The sequence below is a fragment of the Trichomycterus rosablanca genome, chromosome 14 (assembly GCF_030014385.1).
Source record: "Trichomycterus rosablanca isolate fTriRos1 chromosome 14, fTriRos1.hap1, whole genome shotgun sequence".
In the NCBI taxonomy this organism is placed as follows: domain Eukaryota; kingdom Metazoa; phylum Chordata; class Actinopteri; order Siluriformes; family Trichomycteridae; genus Trichomycterus; species Trichomycterus rosablanca.
Window position 1 is genome coordinate 14,165,601 of NC_086001.1, and position 20,017 is coordinate 14,185,617.

General features: G+C 39.4%; 1 protein-coding gene across 1 annotated transcript in view; it reads right to left on the reverse strand.

Annotated features, from left to right (window-relative positions):
* The window catches only part of LOC134326904 (phospholipid-transporting ATPase ABCA1), a 245,300-nt gene extending 226,777 nt beyond the window's left edge, over window positions 1-18,523 (reverse strand). Inside the window, exons 1-3 of the mRNA XM_063009016.1 lie at window positions 18,458-18,523; window positions 3,838-3,931; window positions 1,551-1,692 (exon numbers count right to left, since the gene is read on the reverse strand). Coding sequence (XP_062865086.1) covers window positions 1,551-1,692; window positions 3,838-3,931; window positions 18,458-18,523 — 302 coding nt within the window. The remainder of the gene's footprint in view (window positions 1-1,550; window positions 1,693-3,837; window positions 3,932-18,457) is intronic.
* Between the last annotated feature and the right edge of the window lie 1,494 nt (window positions 18,524-20,017).

Below are 20,017 nucleotides of genomic sequence, written 5' to 3' on the forward strand. Positions count from 1 at the left end.
GTCAGCCTGTCAGTGCTCAGACCATACGCCGCACACTACATCAAATTGGTCTGCATGGCTGTCACCCCAGAAGGAAGCCTCTTCTGAAGTCTCTACACAAGAAAGCCCGCAAACAGTTTGCTGAAGACATGTCAACAAAGGACATGGATTACTGGAACCATGTCCTATGGTCTGATGAGACCAAGATTAATTTGTTTGGTTCAGATGGTCTCAAGCATGTGTGGCGGCAATCAGGTGAGGAGTACAAAGATAAGTGTGTCATGCCTACAGTCAAGCATGGTGGTGGGAATGCCATGGTCTGGGGCTGCATGAGTGCAGCAGGTGTTGGGGAGTTACACTTCATTGAGGGACACATGAACTCCAATATGTACTGTGAAATACTGAAGCAGAGCATGATCCCCTCCCTACGGAAACTGGGTCGCAGGGCAGTGTTCCAGCATGATAATGACCCCAAACACACCTCTAAGACGACCACTGCTTTATTGAAGAGGCTGAGGGTAAAGGTGATTGACTGGCCAAGCATGTCTCCAGACCTAAACCCAATAGAACATCTTTGGGGCATCCTCAAGCGGAAGGTGGAGGAGCGCAAAGTCTCGAATATCCGCCAGCTCCGTGATGTCGTCATGGAGGAGTGGAAAAGCATTCCAGTGGCAACCTGTGAAGCTCTGGTAAACTCCATGCCCAGGAGAGTTAAGGCAGTTCTGGGAAATAATGGTGGCCACACAAAATATTGACACTTCAGGAACTTTCACTAAGGGGTGTACTCACTTTTGTTGCCGGTGGTTTAGACATTAATGGCTGTATATTGAGTTATTTTGAGGGAAGAATAAATTTACACTGTTATATAAGCTGCACACAGACTACTTTTCATTGTGTCAAAGTGTCATTTTGTCAGTGTTGTCCCATGAAAAGATATACTTAAATATCTGCAGAAATGTGAGGGGTGTACTCACTTTTGTGATACACTGTATATATATATATACAGTATATATATATATATATATATATATATATATATATATATATAAATTACTTATTATAAAAGGGAACACCATCATTTGTTTATTTATTTATTTCCAATTAATTAATAATAATAATAATAATCCATTTTATTTATGGCGCCTTTCAAAACACTCAAGGACACCTTACAAATGCAAGAAAGTAACAGTAATTAATTAATTATATAATTTATTTTTAATTATTAAGGTTTTTCTTAGTCTCTTATTTCTGTTTTTTACCACACTTCTTTTGTACCGCTGTAATAACAGACACAATTAGCCATATCTGAGGGAGAGAGGTCAGATGGGGTTGCGATATGCAGTATGATTACAGAGACTGGTCAAAACAAAACACCAACAAGAGTGGTGGGGGATACACACAGTGCTTGGCATGTCTTTTTGTATGCTATATGGCTCAGCACTGGAACCAGCTGCTGGTAGATGAAGTATGAATCATGTAATGTGGCATTATAGTATAATATTATATATAGCTGTAATGTGGCATTATAGTATAATATTATATATAGCTGTTAACAGAAACATTTTACTTACATGGAGCTATTAAAGTTGTTGACCTGACCAGGTGCTTCTCCAGGAGTTGGTTCACTTTTGCAGGGATTCTGTATGTTGCACACCATGCCTTGTAACCACGGTAACACCCCCGCTGAGGGCATTGGCTTGTTGGGGTAATGGCCTGCATTAGGAGAGATTTGAAAAACATCCATAATTAAGAAATTGTAGTGTTATTAGATGAGTTTGTTGAGTCGAAGATTTTATATTGCTGCTTTTATATTTATTGGAATACACTTTACTGGATTACATATTAATGCTGTACTCGTCATGCACTATAAAGTATTTGTGATGTGTTATAAAGCATACGCTGATCAGATGAGCCAAAACATTAAAACCACCCTCATAAATGTGCATGGCAATGCCTATTTTGTAATAATGGAGCATGTGATGGTCATAGATTTTATTTTAATTTATGTATTTATTAGAATTTTAACATCATGTTTTACTTTAATGTCAAACACAGTCATGGACAATTTTGTGTCTCCAATTTACCTCACTTCACGCCAGAGATGAGACTCGAGTCCGAGTCGCACTTAAGTCGCACACACAGGGACTTCAGACTTGGACTTGTTTGTGTGACAATTACATATATATATATATAATTATTATTATAAATATTCTGCTCTCTTTAACAACCCTCTGGCCGTCTTAACCTGCAACGCCTGCAATGGGTAAATGTCACAGCCAGCTTCTGGCGTAGTGGTGAAGCATCGCTCCCTACTCCCTACACAGTTTGAAGTTCACTAACCCTAACCCCACCCCTAAACCCTAACCCATTTTCATTACCTTTGGATTGGAATCTCACTTAAAATGGTGGAATACCCTACGTAGTGCACTTCACAGGAACAACTGGCGTCAATGGAACGCTCCTACAAAATTGGCACTAACAGTTGAAGACCAGCTTTCTGAACAAATCAGACCTTCTGATTTTAATGTTTAGTAAGAAATGCTTTTATTTGCATTTATTCAGTTTGCGTCACACAGATGACGTGTTAATGAAAAGCTTGACTGGCTTTCTAACGAGTTCGTGTTTTACTTCACAACCACGAAAAGTTTGGAAATTTTTAATTATAAGCACACTTACAAAAAAACGGATTATATTCCTAATGTGACACGTGGTTATAAATTCTGGAAGAACATAAGCTAAGGTAAGCAGTGGTTATGATTTTTTTTGCTGTGTTTTGGATTTTGGCTGCTGTGCCGTGATTTATCTCGCTTTTGTTTTGAATGAAAACAAAACGTATCAGTTTAAGCTTTTAACTGGAAACTTCTTGTTATGGAGATTACATTCATTTGCACAATGACTAGGAAAGTAAAGGCATGAAGTAAAATGGTAAAATACAGTCGCTAATCTGTTGTTGTTGCTGTTTTTTATCTGAATTTATAGATTATTTGTTTATTTCTACTCTACATTTCCAATATATGTTTTGTGTAGATTATATTGACTCATGACTTGACTTGGTCTCTAGCCTAAAGACTCGTGACTTGACTCTGACTCGTATTTTGTGACTTGTGAACATCTCTGCTTCACGCATGTCTTTGAACTGATAGAAATAGATATTCAGACGCAGAATTGCAAACCTAAGTTGTGCTGACATATTTCATTCATTCATAACCAAACAGCCTAGCCATTGGGAAGGACACTTGTCAGTGCACTGTCAGTGTTAGTCTAAAATCCCCTGAAGGGCATTCGACATTAAAACTGAGCCAAATCAGATTTGAGGACCACAATAATCCACTGTGGTGACCCATACAATACAGAGCAGCAGCCAAAAGTAAAAATACAAAAAGTATCTAATCATACACTCAGTGTCTTATTAATGATTATTTATGAAGCTGTAATTAAAGCAATAAGCCACGAGAGGCTAAAATCATAACAGTAATGCACGGTCTCGAGTGGCTTATTGCTTTCATAAAACGGCGGTCAACATAAAATATAATAAATACAACAATGTTTAATTCATAAATGTATTTATTGTGTATAAACTTACAATAAAGCATTCTTCCGCGACGCAAAATAGTTCGATTAACAGTGTTGCTAGGCAACATGAGGGCGAAAATAACATTATTTTTTTCTATTCAGTGGCGTATTAATATGGAATGATGTGAGGTGGTCATAGGTGTGCGTTTATCGGGGATTTTACAACGGCTTCGAACGCGGCTCAGCCAATCAGATTTTAGGACCGGAACTATCCGTTTTATAAGACTGAAATTTACACCAGAGAATAAAATGAATCATTAACAAGCTTAATTAGTAGTCACTTACATGTTCCTTTTGTGACAGGGTGATTGGTAGATCTCACAGACACCAGTATAAAAAACAGGAACAGGGGCCATATCAGCTCAATCACCAACCGCAACTGTCCAAGAGAATAAAAGCATAGCACAATGAGATTTATGTTTTATATATAAACACTCAATAAACAGAAACATGCTGTACTTTTAAAATAACTAGGTGCTACAAAACCTGCTTGTAATGCTTATAAAAACAGTGTTCTGGGACAGCCATTTCAAAGTAAAATATGGAAGCTACAACAAGGGTACATTCTGTGTCTACCACAGGAGTGCTGCTGTTCCAAACACATTTAAAACTATACTTTAAGGAACTGTTTGTCAGTAAGCTGGTAAGGGTACACAACGAAATACAATCTCAAAAGTGTTCCTTACATTTACTTAGACTTTTATTTGATTGCAGACAGTTTGAACCCAAGATATTTCATGTTTTGTCTAGTACGCTTCATGTCATTTGTTAATATTCCTCCATTCCTGCATTTCAAGCCTGCAACACATTCCAAAAAAAGTTGGGATGGGGGCAATTTAGAGCTAGTGATGAGGTGAAAAAACTAAATAATGATGTGACTCCAAACAGGTGATGTCAACAGATGATTGTAATCATGGTTTGGTACAAAAGCAGCATTCAGGAAAGGTTGAGTCTTTGACTAGCAAAGATGATCAGAGGATCTCCAGTTTGTCAACAAATGTTTAAAAACAATGAACCTCAAAGAAAGATTGGAATGGTTTTGCATATCATTAAATGATTGAATGAATCAGAAGGAATTTCAGTGCGTAAAGGCCGCAAGGACGCAAGCTTAAGCTGAACACCTGTGATCTTCCATCCCTCAGACGACACTGCATCAAGAACTACCCTTCAACAATAGCTGATATAACCACATGGGTGAGGGATTACTTTGGCAAACCTTTGTAAAGCTCTACAATACGGAGTTACATGCACAAATGCCACTTAAAACTTTACTGTGCAAAAAAGAAGCCTTATGTTAACTATGTCCAGAAGCGGTGTCGACTTATCTGGGCTCAGAGGCATCTAGGATGGACCATCACACAGTGGAAACATGTAATGTGGTCAGATGAATCAGCATTCCAGGTCTTTTTTAGAAAAAATGGACGCGGTGTGCTCTGGACCAAAGATGAAAAGGACCATCCAATAATGTAAAACTTGCGTTTCCCCTCACCCCATATCTTGCGTTCTCATTGGCTGTTCAACATAGCACTCATTGCCAGTCGGCCGACTCATATCCAGATATCTAGCAAGGTAGATAATTATCTTCCTCTACGAGCCACTTGAATCTAGTTGTTGAGTAGTTCACACATAGTGATTGAGAACCGAGTTTCGATCGTTGAAAGAACACAGAGTTGCTCCCGAGCCAACAAATCTAGTTCAGACCAGTTGGTGAGCGAAAATCAGGGCTAAAATTGTGTAGTGTGAACTAGGCATTAATTGACTAAATGTGAAGTTTTGTGCCCATAAGAAAAGTGCTAGTTTGAGCACACCAATTATTAAATGCATACAAGTTGAAAGTACAATCTTTAAGGCTGGAAAGTTTAGATAGCCAGATGTAATCCAAGAATCAACAAACACAGAAGCAAAAGTCGTTACTTTTTCAAAAAGGTAAAAGCTAATAAATCAGCAAAAGCATATGCACATACACTTAAAATGTCATGTATAAATGCCTGTTTAATTTTAGTTCCACTGAAAAAGTAAAGAACCTTTAAAACCTACTTTAAGTAAATAATTGGACCGTAAAGACCACTGTCTGTAAGGGAACATTAATATTGCAAGTACTTTAAGAAACAAAATGTTCCAGTACTGTAACTTATCTTCAGCTTATATAAACAACTCTGTAATGGAATGCAGAAATTACAGTCACCATGTGTGGATCTTATTTGAGGAAAAAATAAATACATAAATATTACTGGTAAAGATGCTAGTTAGGATTTTTGGGGAGGCACTCTGGATGTTTGAGATCATATTTTTCGAATAGAAGTTTGGTTCAGCACGGCTTCTTAGATATTCATAAATGTGTGCTGAAATGGTCTGTCTGTAGTCCAGATCTGTCTCTTATTAAAAATGTATGGTGCATCATGAAGGTGCATCATGCATCATCTGATGGAGAATCAGACATCGGTGACCACAAACTGTTTAACAGCTGAGGTCTCGTACCAAGCAAGAATGGAGAAATATTCCAATAGCATAACTGTTACAATTGGTGTTCAGTCTAATTCATAGGTAAGCTGATTAAACATAATGCTAAACAGGCCTCTGTATTTTTAAAGAGAATGAACAAATCACAGATTCTTGTTTTAATGACATTGTACAACTTTTGTGGAAATGGGTGAAGAGAGCCGCAGGGGTCCATGGTGCCTGGACTATGAGACAGGGGATAATGGAGCTTAGTGAGTGACTGATACGTGACTGATATGTGTATGATACGGATCTTCATATAAGTCTGCTTTGTGCAGGTAAAAAGAAGCGGCAGGCCACTGCACACGTCGGAGACAGCGTGTGTTAGTTATGTGCTACCTATCTGCCTGTCTGTCTGTCTATCTATCTGTCTGTGATCTGTCTGTCTATTTGTCTATTTGTCTGTCTATCTATCTATCTATCTATCTATCTATCTATCTATCTATCTATCTATCTATCTATCTATCTATCTATCTATCTATCTATCTATCTATCTATCTATCTATCTATCTATCTATCTATCTATCTATCTATCTATCTATCTATCTATCTATCTATCTATCTGCCTGCCTGCCTGCCTGCCTGCCTGCCTGCCTGCCTGCCTGCCTGCCTAGCTATTTGTCTGTCTGTCTGTCTGTCCGTCCATCCATCCATCCATCCATCTACCCATCCATCCATCTACCCATCCATCCGTCTACCCATCCATCTATTTATCTATCTATCTGTCCGTCTATCTATCCATCTATTTATCTATCTGTCCGTCTATCTATCCATCTATTTATCTATCTATCTGTCTGTCTTTGGGGAAATGAATGCAGTCAGGCTAAAACGTACATATTTAAAATGAATATGGTCTAATGTTTGAGTTTTAGCAATTTAGCCAAGACTAATTTAGTTCTACTTTACTTAATTTGTAATGTGAAATTTTATTAGGTTTTTACAAACCTAATAATACAATTTACCATCCCGAAATTATCTGTAGGCATCATCTTTTAAAAGGTCAACAAAGCTAATCAGTTAAAATACCAGTCACAGATTTTTATTTTTATTTTCTCATGTAAATGTATTTTGCAATTAAAAGGTAATGTTCGGAAATTGCTAATCGCCTTAAGTAATATTAAAGGCTACTTCATGCAAAAAATACAAATTTTTTTGTCGAACCATTACCAAAAGCATACAAATTATTAAATAAGTATTTTTAGAAAAAGGTTCAATATTGTAATTAGATAGAATGTGTTTTGTGCAGTACAGTAGTGCAGCTAGTAGTGTTTTTACCACACAGCCCCAGGGTTTTAGAAACCTTGGTTCAATTCTCAAAGGTTTCTGCCCTCAATTAAAGTAAAGAAAAGCTTCAACTGCCTTTTTCTTTTACAATCTGAGCTTGTACACCGAGCTCTACAAGCCTGAGATGTCAACATTTAGGCACTCTGACAGGTCGAGTCTTTATAAGAGTGATGTCAGGCTTGTAGACAAACTGACAGGTTTTAATGGGATGAAAGGAGTGACAGCATTCCTGAATGGTATAAAGCTTGATCTGGTGATTCCGTTACAGGTGGCTAACAGACTTGTAAGCCTCTTCATCCTCTTTTTGTCATTAGCTGAGGAAAGTTTTCCCTCCGTGTTCTGTTCTTTTTTTCTCCCTAATCCCTCCAGCACACAGTTCACCCATTCCCTACACCTGTTCACCAGAAATATAACAATACAGCAAACCCAGAATAGAGGCGAGATAAATGATAAATCAGAGATAATGGCAGGGAAGAAAGACCACTGTCACTGTCTAGATACTTTAGATTTTATAATATATTCCTACATTCCTACAATTCGGTGCCTTTTGCGTCCCCAGCACTGATCATTGTATTTATTAAGTACATTTTAAACAATACACTTTCTAAACATCTTACTGAAAAAATTAACACTTTTAAATACTAAACACAATGTTTTCTACCCCCCCCCCCCCCCCCCAAAAAAAACAAAAACAAAACAAAAATTACTGTATACATACTGTTTTTATCTCTTAGATAGCAGAGGTTTTCCCATGTCCCCAGTGCTGTACATTCTGATGTAATAATGGATATATGAGGTTTAAAAATGAAAATATCTGAGTCTTTCAATACTGTTTAAAGTCCCTTTAAACCTTGGATTTTTTTTTTCTTAATGACTTTCATGTTATTGCTGATTATAAGGGTTTTTCACACGTCCCTTAAGTTGCCGTCCACCCTGTTATTTCTTACTACTGTCTCTTATAATGAAGAGCTGTTTTACATACTGACATCATTTCCTGGCGTTCACATGATCTTTTTGGAGGGAAAACAACTGTGGAAGATGAGTGGCTTATTAAACTCCACATTTTAATGTTGTTTTTTCCACATCTTATCCTAAAAGTCTTATATAGTCAACCATAACATGTCCACCCTGTTATGGGATGTATGAGAAAAAGCAATATCTGAATTCACTTTTATGCTAGCATGGTTTTGCTCACTCGCTAGCTAATGGCTAGTTTTATGTCAGAACGTCCACCCTGTTGTATATAAGTGTTAAAAACAACCCCATTATTTTACATTAGTCTAAAATCCATGCAGTTCCACAGAACCATGGAGCGCATTAACAGGTTTCACATACATCCTTATGGGGAAAAAAAACCCCCTCTAAGCTCAACACCTTTTGAACTCAACGCCACTCCCAGAACCAATTGATGAGTTTCAAGGTACCACTGTATGTTTAAAAAAAACAATTCAAACTACATGGTTTACAAAGAACAAATTATAATGTAACATGTTTCTATTGTTCATTATTGACCTATCTGCTAAAACTGAAGGAAGAGTTAACATTACCTGTACCTGTTTAACTGTATCTTAAGTGAACAAGTGTGGTGTAAAACTGTGCTGGTAGCACCCAGAATTAATTATACAACATGTAAGTTTACCAATAAAATTGGTAAAATGTAAAATGTTCAGTTACCAAATGTATCTATTTAGATTGCCTAAGTGTGCAAAAGAAAGAAGTGGCAGCTTAGACATGGTAACATTAACTCATGGGAGATATACCCAGGAAAGACTGCCAGCCTATATGTAAAATACATACATAATTCATAATCAATGTATGGAGGGTTTCTCTATCCCCCAACATACTTTTGAATCTTTAAAAACTATAAGGCGGTTATTTTGCATACAAAACACAAGATACATCGATTAGGCATAACATTATGACCACCTTCCTAATATTGTGTTGGTCCCCCTTTTGCTGCCAAAACAGCCCTGAAACTGTGATGCACTGTGTATTCCGACACCTTTCCATCACAACCAGCATTAACTTCTTCAGCAATCTGAGCTACAGTAGCTCGTTTGTTGAATCGGACCAAATGGGCCAGCCTTCGCTCCCCACGTGCATCAATGAGCCTTGGCCGCCAATGATCCTGTCGCTGGTTTACCACTGTTCCTTCCTTGGACCACTTTTGATAGATACTGACCACTGCAGAACAAGAACACCCCACAAGAGCTGCAGTTTTGAAGATGCTCTGACCAAGTCGTCTAGCCATCACCCCTGTGAAACTCGCTCAAATCCTCACGCTTTTCCATTTTTCCTGCTTCTAACACATCAACTTTAAGGATAAAATGTTCACTTGCTGTCTAATATATCCCACCCCAACATCCCAACAGTTGCTGTGATAAAGAGATAATCAGTGTTATTCACTTCACCTGTCAGTGGTCATAATGTTATGCCTAGTTGGTGTATGTTAGAACTCACTTACATTTAAGCTTTGTTTGTTAGACTACAATTGACAGGCTAATGTATTTTAAATTTTTAACCCAATAGCTCATGCATTGTATGTACACACACATGCTCGGCTTGCTCACACACACTGATGCCAACATTAGTGAGCATTAGCGCTGCAACCTGCCATGGCCCACTGTACATCATTAGCACTGAATTATCCAGGTGAGAGACAGAGGCAGGTGAGCAGTTGATACATATGATGGCTAACAGAGAGAACGGGAGGAGGTAATGACGGAGCACTGGGAAATCTAATATGCTAAATATCCTAACACATTAACAGGTTAAAGTCTGGCATCAATGCTTAAATCATTAAGATGTACTGAAGACTGAAACCAGCTGCAGCTTTTGGGCCATATTTGGACAGGATTCGTTTTACATGGGTAGGTAACCTAGAGACATGGGGTCTGTCTGAAGATCTAGTGAGCTCTCTACATAGATGCATTTTATGTCATCCTACGCTCTCCCGAGAAGAAGGCTGTCTAAATTCTTGGATACTTAGAATGCTGCCCACTGAGGGGCCTTAATTCTAACCTCCACCTCCTTGTTTCTACACTCAGTCAAATTTGTCAGCTCCACTTACCATATAGAAGCACTTTGTAGTTCTAAAAATACTGACTGTAGTCCATCTATTTCTCTACATACCTTTTTAACCTGCTTTTACTCTGTTCTTCAATGGTCAGGACCCCCGCAGAGCAGGTATTATTTAGTTAGTGGATCATTCTCAGCACTGCAGTGACACTGACATGGTGGTGGCGTGTTAGTGTGTGTTGTGCTGGTATGAGAGGATCAGACACAGCAGCGCTGCTGGAGTTTTTAAATACTGTGTCCACTCACTGTCCACTCTATTACACACTCCTACCTAGTTGGTCCACCTTGTAGATGTAAAGTCAGAGACGATCGCTCATCTATTGCTGCTGTTTGAGTTGGTTATCTTTAAGATCCTCATCAGTGGTCACAGGTCGCTGCCCACGGGGCGCTGTTGGCTGGATATATTTGTGGTTGGTGGACTATTCTCAGTCCAGCAGTGACAGTGAGGTGTTTAAAAAAAAAAATCTCATCCACTCATACCAGCACAACACACACTAACACACCACCACCATGTCAGTGTCACTGCAGTGCTGAGAATGATCCACCACCCAAATAATACCTGCTCTGTAGTGGTCCTGGGAGAGTCCTGACCATTGAAGAACAGCATGAAAGGGGGCTAACAAAGCATGCAGAGAAACAGATGGACTACAGTCAGTAATTGTAGAGCTACAAAGTGCTTCTATATGGTAAGTGGAGCTGATAAAAAGAACAGTGAATGTAGAAACAAAGAGGTGGTTTTAATGTTATGGCTGATCGGTATACACACATGTCAGTTAAGAACAAGCTGGGAGGTGATACAGCTACTTCACAGTGCTACACAGTCTGATAAGTCCTGTTATAACAAATAAGATATTTTACAAGCTACATCCCACATATAAATATATATGCAGTTAAAGGGTAGTTGATCCCTGTAGCCCAACTGTTGTTTTGCACTATTTGCAACAACCATTTACTTCTAAATCAAACAAAAAAGACAGATCCGAGCTAGACATTTACCTGACATGACCAGGAGCCCATCACTCTACCATGATATTTACTGTTCACAAATGAAAACAAGGCAGACCCTTGCTAAAAACCTAGCATCTCAAAATATGAGTGTTGGGAAAAACATAGTCTGCCTGTGTTGGTTTATCTTGGAGCCAATTCTACCCCATTCACCTTTAATCATTACTCTATTTTTTTTTTTTTTTTTAATAAGATGGTTTGAAGGAAAAAAAAAACACATGAATAGAGAAGTGAAACATTGTAATGAACAGCTAAATATTGTTAAAAGACATAATGGACAAAAAAATGATGGATTTATATGGATGTATTCTTTGATGTGCGGAGCCATTTGCTGGAAGAAGAGATGTGCGTTGTAGAGCTCTGTATGGAACTCATATTTAGCTTCATTAACTCCCGGCTCCTGTTTAAATGTATAATTATTCTACAGTATATAATCTAATACTACAGTGTTCGTGCCAGTGCATGCATCCCCATCGGCTGCAAGAGCAACAATGCTTAAAAGAAGTCACTGATTACGCTATTACATAATCATCTATAATTAAAAAGGCCTTTTTAAAGAACATAACATATTCCTCTCTATTTGCACTGGTTGTTAGACTCTATGAGCTGTTCTATGAACATTCTATAAAATCATGTGCTGCCTATTACCAATTTTATCAATAGCTTGGCAATCTGCATAGATAAAAGAGTTACTTGCTAAGCTACTAGCCGACCACAGCTGACACCTTGAGCTATCAAGTTGGAATCAAAGCAGTGCTATCAACTGTACAGTGAAGCTGTACAATAAAGACCATTGCTGTCAAGTAGAAGCACATACACTACAGTCGGAGTATACGTGAAGTTCATAGCCTGGTTCTCCATACGCAATACGGTTCTCTGTAAGGCTCCACCACTGGAAGGTGAAAAGAAGTGGCTGCCAACTGAGCGCATATCAGAGGTGGTGCTAAAAAGTCTCAGCTTTCCTCTGTTATTGGTTGTCATTCTATTATGTTTTATGAATGATATAGTAAATATGATTATGATATATCAAATATTTGAACAAAAAAAACCCAATCTCTAATCATTTAACAATATTGTAAGGATTTTAGTAACATTCACAGGAACAAAATACACTACATTGCCAAAAGTATTCACTTATCTGCTTTCACACACATATGAACTTGAGTGACTCCCATTCTTAATCCACAGGGTTTAATATGATGTCGGCCCACCCTTTGCAGCTATAACAGCTTCAACTCTTCTGGGAAGGCTTTCCACAAGGTTTAGGAGTGTGTTTATGGGAATGTTTGACCATTCTTACAGAAGCGCATTTGTGAGGTCAGACACTGATGTTTGACGAGAAGGCCTGGCTCACAGTCTCCGCTCTAATTCATCCCAAAAATGTTTTACTGGGTTGAGGTCAGGACTCTGTGCAGGCCAGTCAAGTTCTTCCACACCAAACTCGCTCATCCATGTCTTTATGGACCTTGCTTTGTGCACTGGTGCGCAGTCATGTTGGAACAGGAAGGGGCAATCCCCAAACTGTTTCCACAAAGTTGGGAGCATGAAATTGTCAAAAATCCCTTGGTATGCTGAAGCATTAAGAGTTCCTTTCACTGGAACTAAGGGGCCGAGCCCAACTCCTGAAAAACAACCCCACACCATAATCCCCCTCCACCAAACTTTACACTTGGCACAATGCAGTCAGACGAGTACCGTTCTCCTGGCAATCACCAAACCCAGACTCGTCCATTGGATTACCAGACGGAGAAGCGTGAATCGTCACTCCAGAGAACACGTCTCCACTGCTCTAGAGTCCAGTGGCGGCGTGCTTTACACCACTGCATCCGACACTTTGCATTGCTCTTGGTGATGTAAGGCTTGGATGCAGCTGCTCGGCCATGGAAAGCCATTCCATGAAGCTCTTTACACACTGTTCTTGAGCTCATCTGAAGACCACATGAAGTTTGGAGGTCTGTAGCGATTGACTCTGCAGAAAGTTGCCGACCTCTGCGCACTATGCGCCTCAGCATCCGCTGACCCGCTTTGTCTTTTTACGTGGCTACCACTTCGTGGCTGAGTTGCTGTCGTTCCCAATCGCTTCCACTTTGTTATAATACCACTGCCAGTCGACTGTAGAATATTTAGTAGCGAGGAAATTTCACGACTGGACTTGTTGCACAGGTGGCATCCTATCACGATACCACGCTAAAATTCACTGAGCTCCTGAGAGCGACCCATTCTTTCACTAATGTTTGTAGAAGCAGTCTGCATGCCTAGGTGCTTGGTATTATACACTTGTGGCCATGGAAGTGATTGGAACACCTGAATTCAATACTTTTGGAATTTAAATGTCTTAACAGCAGTTCTTATTGGCTTGGATTTTCCCAACATAATTTACAGTACTGTTTAGATTTAACCCTCCTGCTGTCTGTGCTATTATTATAGAGAATGCTTACTGACGGATGTTTTTAATAACTGGCTTAGATGTGTTTAAAGACCTGCAAGCATTACTCAGAACAATTGTGGGTGTCCTTAAAGAAAGATCAATAAACAAGTAATTTAAAGAATCTTATTAATCAAACTAGAAAATGAACTTGCACAGCCTTGTGTCTTGATTAACATATTTTGTCATCACCAGCACCATATTTGGAAAGTATATGTACAAAGGTATAGCATGTACATGTGTTATTTAACCATAACTTGCTCGCATACATCTATGCAACTTTCTTATTCCTAGTTAATTCGTCAATTATGAAGTATAACATGACTTAATCTTTCGGTATGTCTGAAACTCATTCCATCAGCAACAGAAAACATGACGTTAAAGAGAAAAACACAGATGCTACATGTCGGGCTGCCCTTGTTTCTCTGTCTTTTTCTCATACACCTTCAGAGAAATACATTAAGAACACAAACAGCCGGGTTCCCTACAGAGCCCCAGCCCAGAACAACCCGCACGATCGTCATATCTCCAGAGTGCATACCAAGTCCTTCTGTTCTCCTCATCAGAAAACACAAAGGCAGAAAAACAAAAGCTCCACATGCCAACTGCAAACACGGCCTCCTGTTGTGCGTTTTGCAAGAAAATCCCCTGATCATTTCTAATACTTTTATATTTAGTTGTTAAACAAACAAGATTAGAAATACTGGGTTCTACAAAGGGGTGAAAAGAAGCACCAGAGGAAGATGCGACTTTTTCAAACTTGAATTCTGTAGTGATTGCATTAATACATCAGGTATCCACATTTTATTAAATTACAAACAAAAATACTGAGACTCTCAGGACTCAGGACTCTACCAGGATCACTACAGAGCACGTATTATTTAGGTGGTGGATCAGTGACACTGACATGGTGGTGGTGGTGTGTTAGTGTGTGTTGTGCTGGTATGAGTGGAGCAGCACTGCTGGAGTTTTTAAACACCTCACTGTCACTGCTGGACTGAGAATAGTCCACCAACCAAAAAATATATCCAGCCAACAGCGCCCCATGGGCAGCATCCTGTGACCACTGATGAGGGTCTAGAAGATGACCAACTCAAACAGCAGCAATAGATGAGCGATCGTCTCTGACTTTACATCTACAAGGTGGACCAACTAGGTAGGAGTGTCTAATAGAGTGGACAGTGAGTGGACACAGTATTTAAAAACTCAAGCAGCGCTGCTGTGTCTGATCCACTCATACCAGCACAACACACACTAACACACCACCACCATGTCAGTGTCACTGCAGTGCTGAGAATGATCCACCACCTAAATAATACCTGCTCTGTAGTGGTCCTGTGGGAATCCTGACCATTGAAGAACAGGGTGAAAGCAGGTTAAAAAAGTATGTAGAGAAATAGATGGACTACAGTCAGTAATTGTAGAACTACAAAGTGCTTCTATATGGTAAGTGGAGGTGATAAAATGGACAGTGAGTGTAGAAACAAGGAGGTGGTTTTAATGTTATGGTTGATCGGTGTATATGACACCCTTCGTTGACAAATTTGTACCCTTAAGCTCGACATTAATCTTTGTTCAGCGCTTGGTTTGAGCGGTGCGGTAAAACGTCATCAAAGTGCAAATATGAGATGAATCTGCATTTGTGTGGAATAACTATTAAATCTAATTTGAAAGCTCCACATGTATTTGTGTTCAGCTAGAATTTCCTCACTGTTTTACTTTTAAACTTGTGTTTTAACTCGGGTGCTGAGATATTGTGAGAATCAGCTTGTCCGAGAGTCTAAAATGCTAATCGTAAAAAAAGTGACTTAATGAATTGAAAGAACGACACAGGAACACTAAACTTCTCTTAATTATTACTGATTATATGTTCTGTCCACTAGTGAAATTTCTCGCTCATTGTTTTAGCAGAATAAGTCACGTTAAGCTTTGTGCACTGCCACACACTATAGGAAACAACGGCACAGCCAGTGCAAAAGCTATTGTGCCGCTTCTTAAGTGAATGCGCCTTAACTGAACTCGCTAAGGAATACGGTATACCAATTGTTATTGTTTATTGTATTTTTTTCTTAATTTCTAAATTCTTAACTGTTTTCAATTGTATTTCAGTGTTTATATTATATTTGTGTTATTTTCAGTGTATAAGTGTCAAACGCAGCCACATTATTTTACATTAGCCTAAAATATATGCAGTTCCACAAGACCATGGAACACATTAACAGGTTTCCCATACATCCTTATGGGTAAAAAATACCTTGAAACTCAATTGAGATCGAGTTTCAAGGTACCACTGTAAAGGCATACTTCATTTTGTATTTGTACAGGGTGGCGCACGAAAAACCGAACCGACTGGCAACGATTGGCCTGTTGTTCAGATGGGCGGGACTAAGCCTTATATGGGTCTCTCTCTGTCAGACTGGTGCAATTACGACCTCTGCTGGCTGATTAGAGGCGCCTACACAGAGATGAGGAAAGAGTGCTCTTAGGGTGTGTCTCTCTGTACACAACGCTAGGTGGCACAACACTGGGTGATAAGATGCATACGGCTTGCTGCCCACGTGTCGGAGGGGGCGTGGGTTAGCTTCGATCTCCTTGGTCAGAGCAGGGATCGGCATAGGCAGAGAGGAAGCATGATGCAATTGGGCAATTGGACGCGTTAAAAGGGAGAAAAAAGAACATTTCTCAACACAAAAGTGCTAATAATGTAGGTCTTTCACCATCTACAGTACATAATATTAATATTCAGGGAATCCATGGTAATCTCAGTAAAAGTCGGGCACAGTAATGCATAAGAAACCGTCATTCTACTGTGATTAATACAGCCACATGGGCTTGAGAATACTTTGGAAAGTTGTAGTCACGGGGCCTAAGCTCATCTCAGATAGACTGATAGACTGAAAACGTGTGCTGTGTTCAGATTAACCCATGTTTCAGCTTGTCGAATTCTTCATACCAAAGACAAAAAGAACTATACGGAATGTTAACCGCAAAAGGTGCAAAAGCCAACATCTGTCATGGTACAGAGGTGCGTCAGTGCCTTGCATATGTGATGTGTATAACTAAAATCCCAATATACCCCTCTGTGACAATGGTGGAGAGATATGCTGCCATCAAAGCAATTCTATTTCAGCCTTGTCTATTTCAGCCTCATTCTCATGCTCTGCAACAGCGCTGCTTTATAGACACAGAGAATGTGTGCTTTCCAGCAGTCCATATCTGTCTTCTATACAGCATGTATTGTGCATCATGAAGAGGAGCCTTGTATCAAGCAAAAAAAGGACACATTTACTATTACTATTGTTTCCAAATAACTATTTATTACTATTAAACATCAAATTTAAAATCTAACCAGTTAGTCATGTCAATGTCCAAACTTTTTCAGAAATATGGTTTCTAATACATTCTCCTGCATTCAAAACCTGCCAACTAAACCACATACACTGATCAACCATAACATTAAAACCAAGTCCCTGTTTCTACAATTACTGACTGTAGTCCATCTGTTTCTCTGCATGCTTTGTTAGCCCCCTTTCACCCTGTTCTTCAATGGTCAGGACCCCTACAGGACCACTACAGAGCAGGTATTGTTTAGGTGGTGGATCATTCTCAGCACTGCAGTCACAATGACATGGTGGTGGTGTGTTAGTGTGTGTTGTGCTGGTATGAGTGGATGAGACACAGCAGCGCTGCTGGAGTTTTTAAATACCGTGTCCACTTACTGTCCACTCTACCTAGTTTGTCCACCTTGTAGATGTAAAGTCAGAGACGATCGCTCATCTATTGCTGCTGTTTGAGTTGGTCATCTTTTAGACCTTCATCAGTGATCACAGGACGCTGCCCACACAGCGCTGTTGGCTGGATATTTTAGGTTGGTGGACTATTGTCAATCCAGCAGTGACAGTGAGGTGTTTAAAAACTCCAGCAGCGCTGCTGTGTCTGATCCACTCATACCAGCACAACACACACTAACACACCACCACCATGTCAGTGTCACTGCAGTGCTGATAATGATCCACCACCTAAATAATACCTGCTCTGTGGTGGTCCTGTGGGGGTCCTGATCGGCTCGTTCGTAGGGTTGGATGCCAGTGGGGACTCCTTATAACTGATGCAATTACGACCTCTGCAGTTGCAGCATCCTTGTGAGCATGTCCATAAAGTGATAGACAGTAGAGCACACAATAGACCTTTCTTTTTAGGGACTGTTTTCTCGCTGTATGATGAACTTGCATCAATACATTTTAGACATTTTCACATTATTAGTACTAGTAAGAATATTTTGTTTAAGCTAGCATACCTCTAAATTATAATAAATAAAGATTTCATCAATGTTTCTGTATTTAAATCTATTGCAGGGATGAGAGGATTCAAGAACTAAGAAAGTTTAAGGGTACTTTATCTGCGTTATGTTGAGAAATGATTACGGTGTGTGAAGGTGACACCGTTCGTCGCTCTCCGGAGACGGGTGAAATCTGCTTGATTACTTTTTCCTTTTCACCTACAGCTGTTGCAGGGCAAGAAATGCCAGCTGACACTCAGAAACAACACCTCAACCTACACCATCGGGGAGCTGCAGTATTCTGTGTGTGTGTGTGTGTGTGTGTGTGTGTGTACCTTCTGTCTTTTGCGCAGAAGGAAGTTCTTCCACAGCAGAAGACGAAGCTGCACCAAGAGACCCATTATACGAGGACCCAGGAGTTTCAACAGATACACTCACTTGTTTTGTCCCCTGTGGAGTTAAAAAAGGATAGAAGAATAAAAATGAGGTGAGTTCAGGGTTAACAAATGTGGTAAAAAAACTAGGTCATGGTTACATCTGTTTTCCTCTATTGGCTTACTAAAGCATACCTACTTATATGGTGAATTTTTATTTTATTAGGATTTTAATGTCACATTTTACACACTTTGGTTACATTCATGACAGGACATGATGTTACTGGTTACACAAGATCATCAAATCAAGTTTAATGTTAAACAAAGCAGAGATGTTCACAAGTCACAAAATACGAGTCCGAGTCCTTAGGCTAGAGTCCGAGTCAAGTCACAAGTCTTTAGGCTAGAGTCCGAGTCAAGTCACGAGTCTTTAGGCTAGAGTCCGAGTCAAGTCACGAGTCTTTAGGCTAGAATCCGAGTCAAGTCACAAGTCTTTAGGCTAGAGTCCGAGTCAAGTCACAAGTCTTTAGGCTAGAGTCCGAGTCAAGTCACAAGTCTATAGGCTAGAGTCCGAGTCAAGTCACAATCCTGAGACTAGAGTCCAAGTAAAGTCACAAGTCTTTAGGCAAGAGTCCGAGTCAAGTCACAAGTCTGTAGACTAGAGTCCGAGTCAAGTCACAAGTCTTGAGACTAGAGTCCGAGTTAAGTCACGAGTCTTTAGACTAGAGTCCGAGTTAAGTCACAAGTCTTTAGGCTAAAGTCCGAGTCAAGTCACAAGTCTTTAGGCTAGAGTCCGAGTCAAATCACAAGTCTTTAGGCTAGAGTCCGAGTCAAGTCACAAGTCTTTAGTCTAGAGTCCGAGTCAAGTCACAAGTCTTTAGACTAGAGTCCGAGTCAAGTCACAAGTCTTTAGGCTAGAGTCAGAGTCAAGTCACAAGTCTTTAGACTAGAGTCCAAGTCAAGTCACAAGTCTTTAGACTAGAGTCCAAGTCAAGTCACAAGTCTTTAGACTAGAGTCCGAGTTAAGTCACGAGTCTTTAGACTAGAGTCCGAGTTAAGTCACGAGTCAATATAATCTACACAAAACATATATTGGAAATGTAGAGTAGAAATAAAGAAATAATCTGTAAATTCAGATAAAAACAACAACAGATTAGCAACTGTATTTTACCGTTTTACTTTGTGCCTTTACTTTCCTAGTCATTGTGCAAATGATTGTAATTTCCGTAACAAGTAGGTTCCAGTTAAAAGCTTAAACTGATACGTTTTGTTTTCATTCAAAACAAAAGTGCGTAATAAATCACGGCACAGCAGCCAAAATCCAAAACACAGCAAACAAAATCATAACCGATATAATCCATTATTGTGTAAATGTGCTTATAATTAAAAACCTCCAAACTTTTCCCGGTTGTGAAGTAAAACACGAACTTGTTAGAAAGCCAGTCAAGCGTTTTATTGACACGTCATCTGTGTGACGCAAACTGAATAAATGCAAATAACAGCATTTCTTACTAAACATTA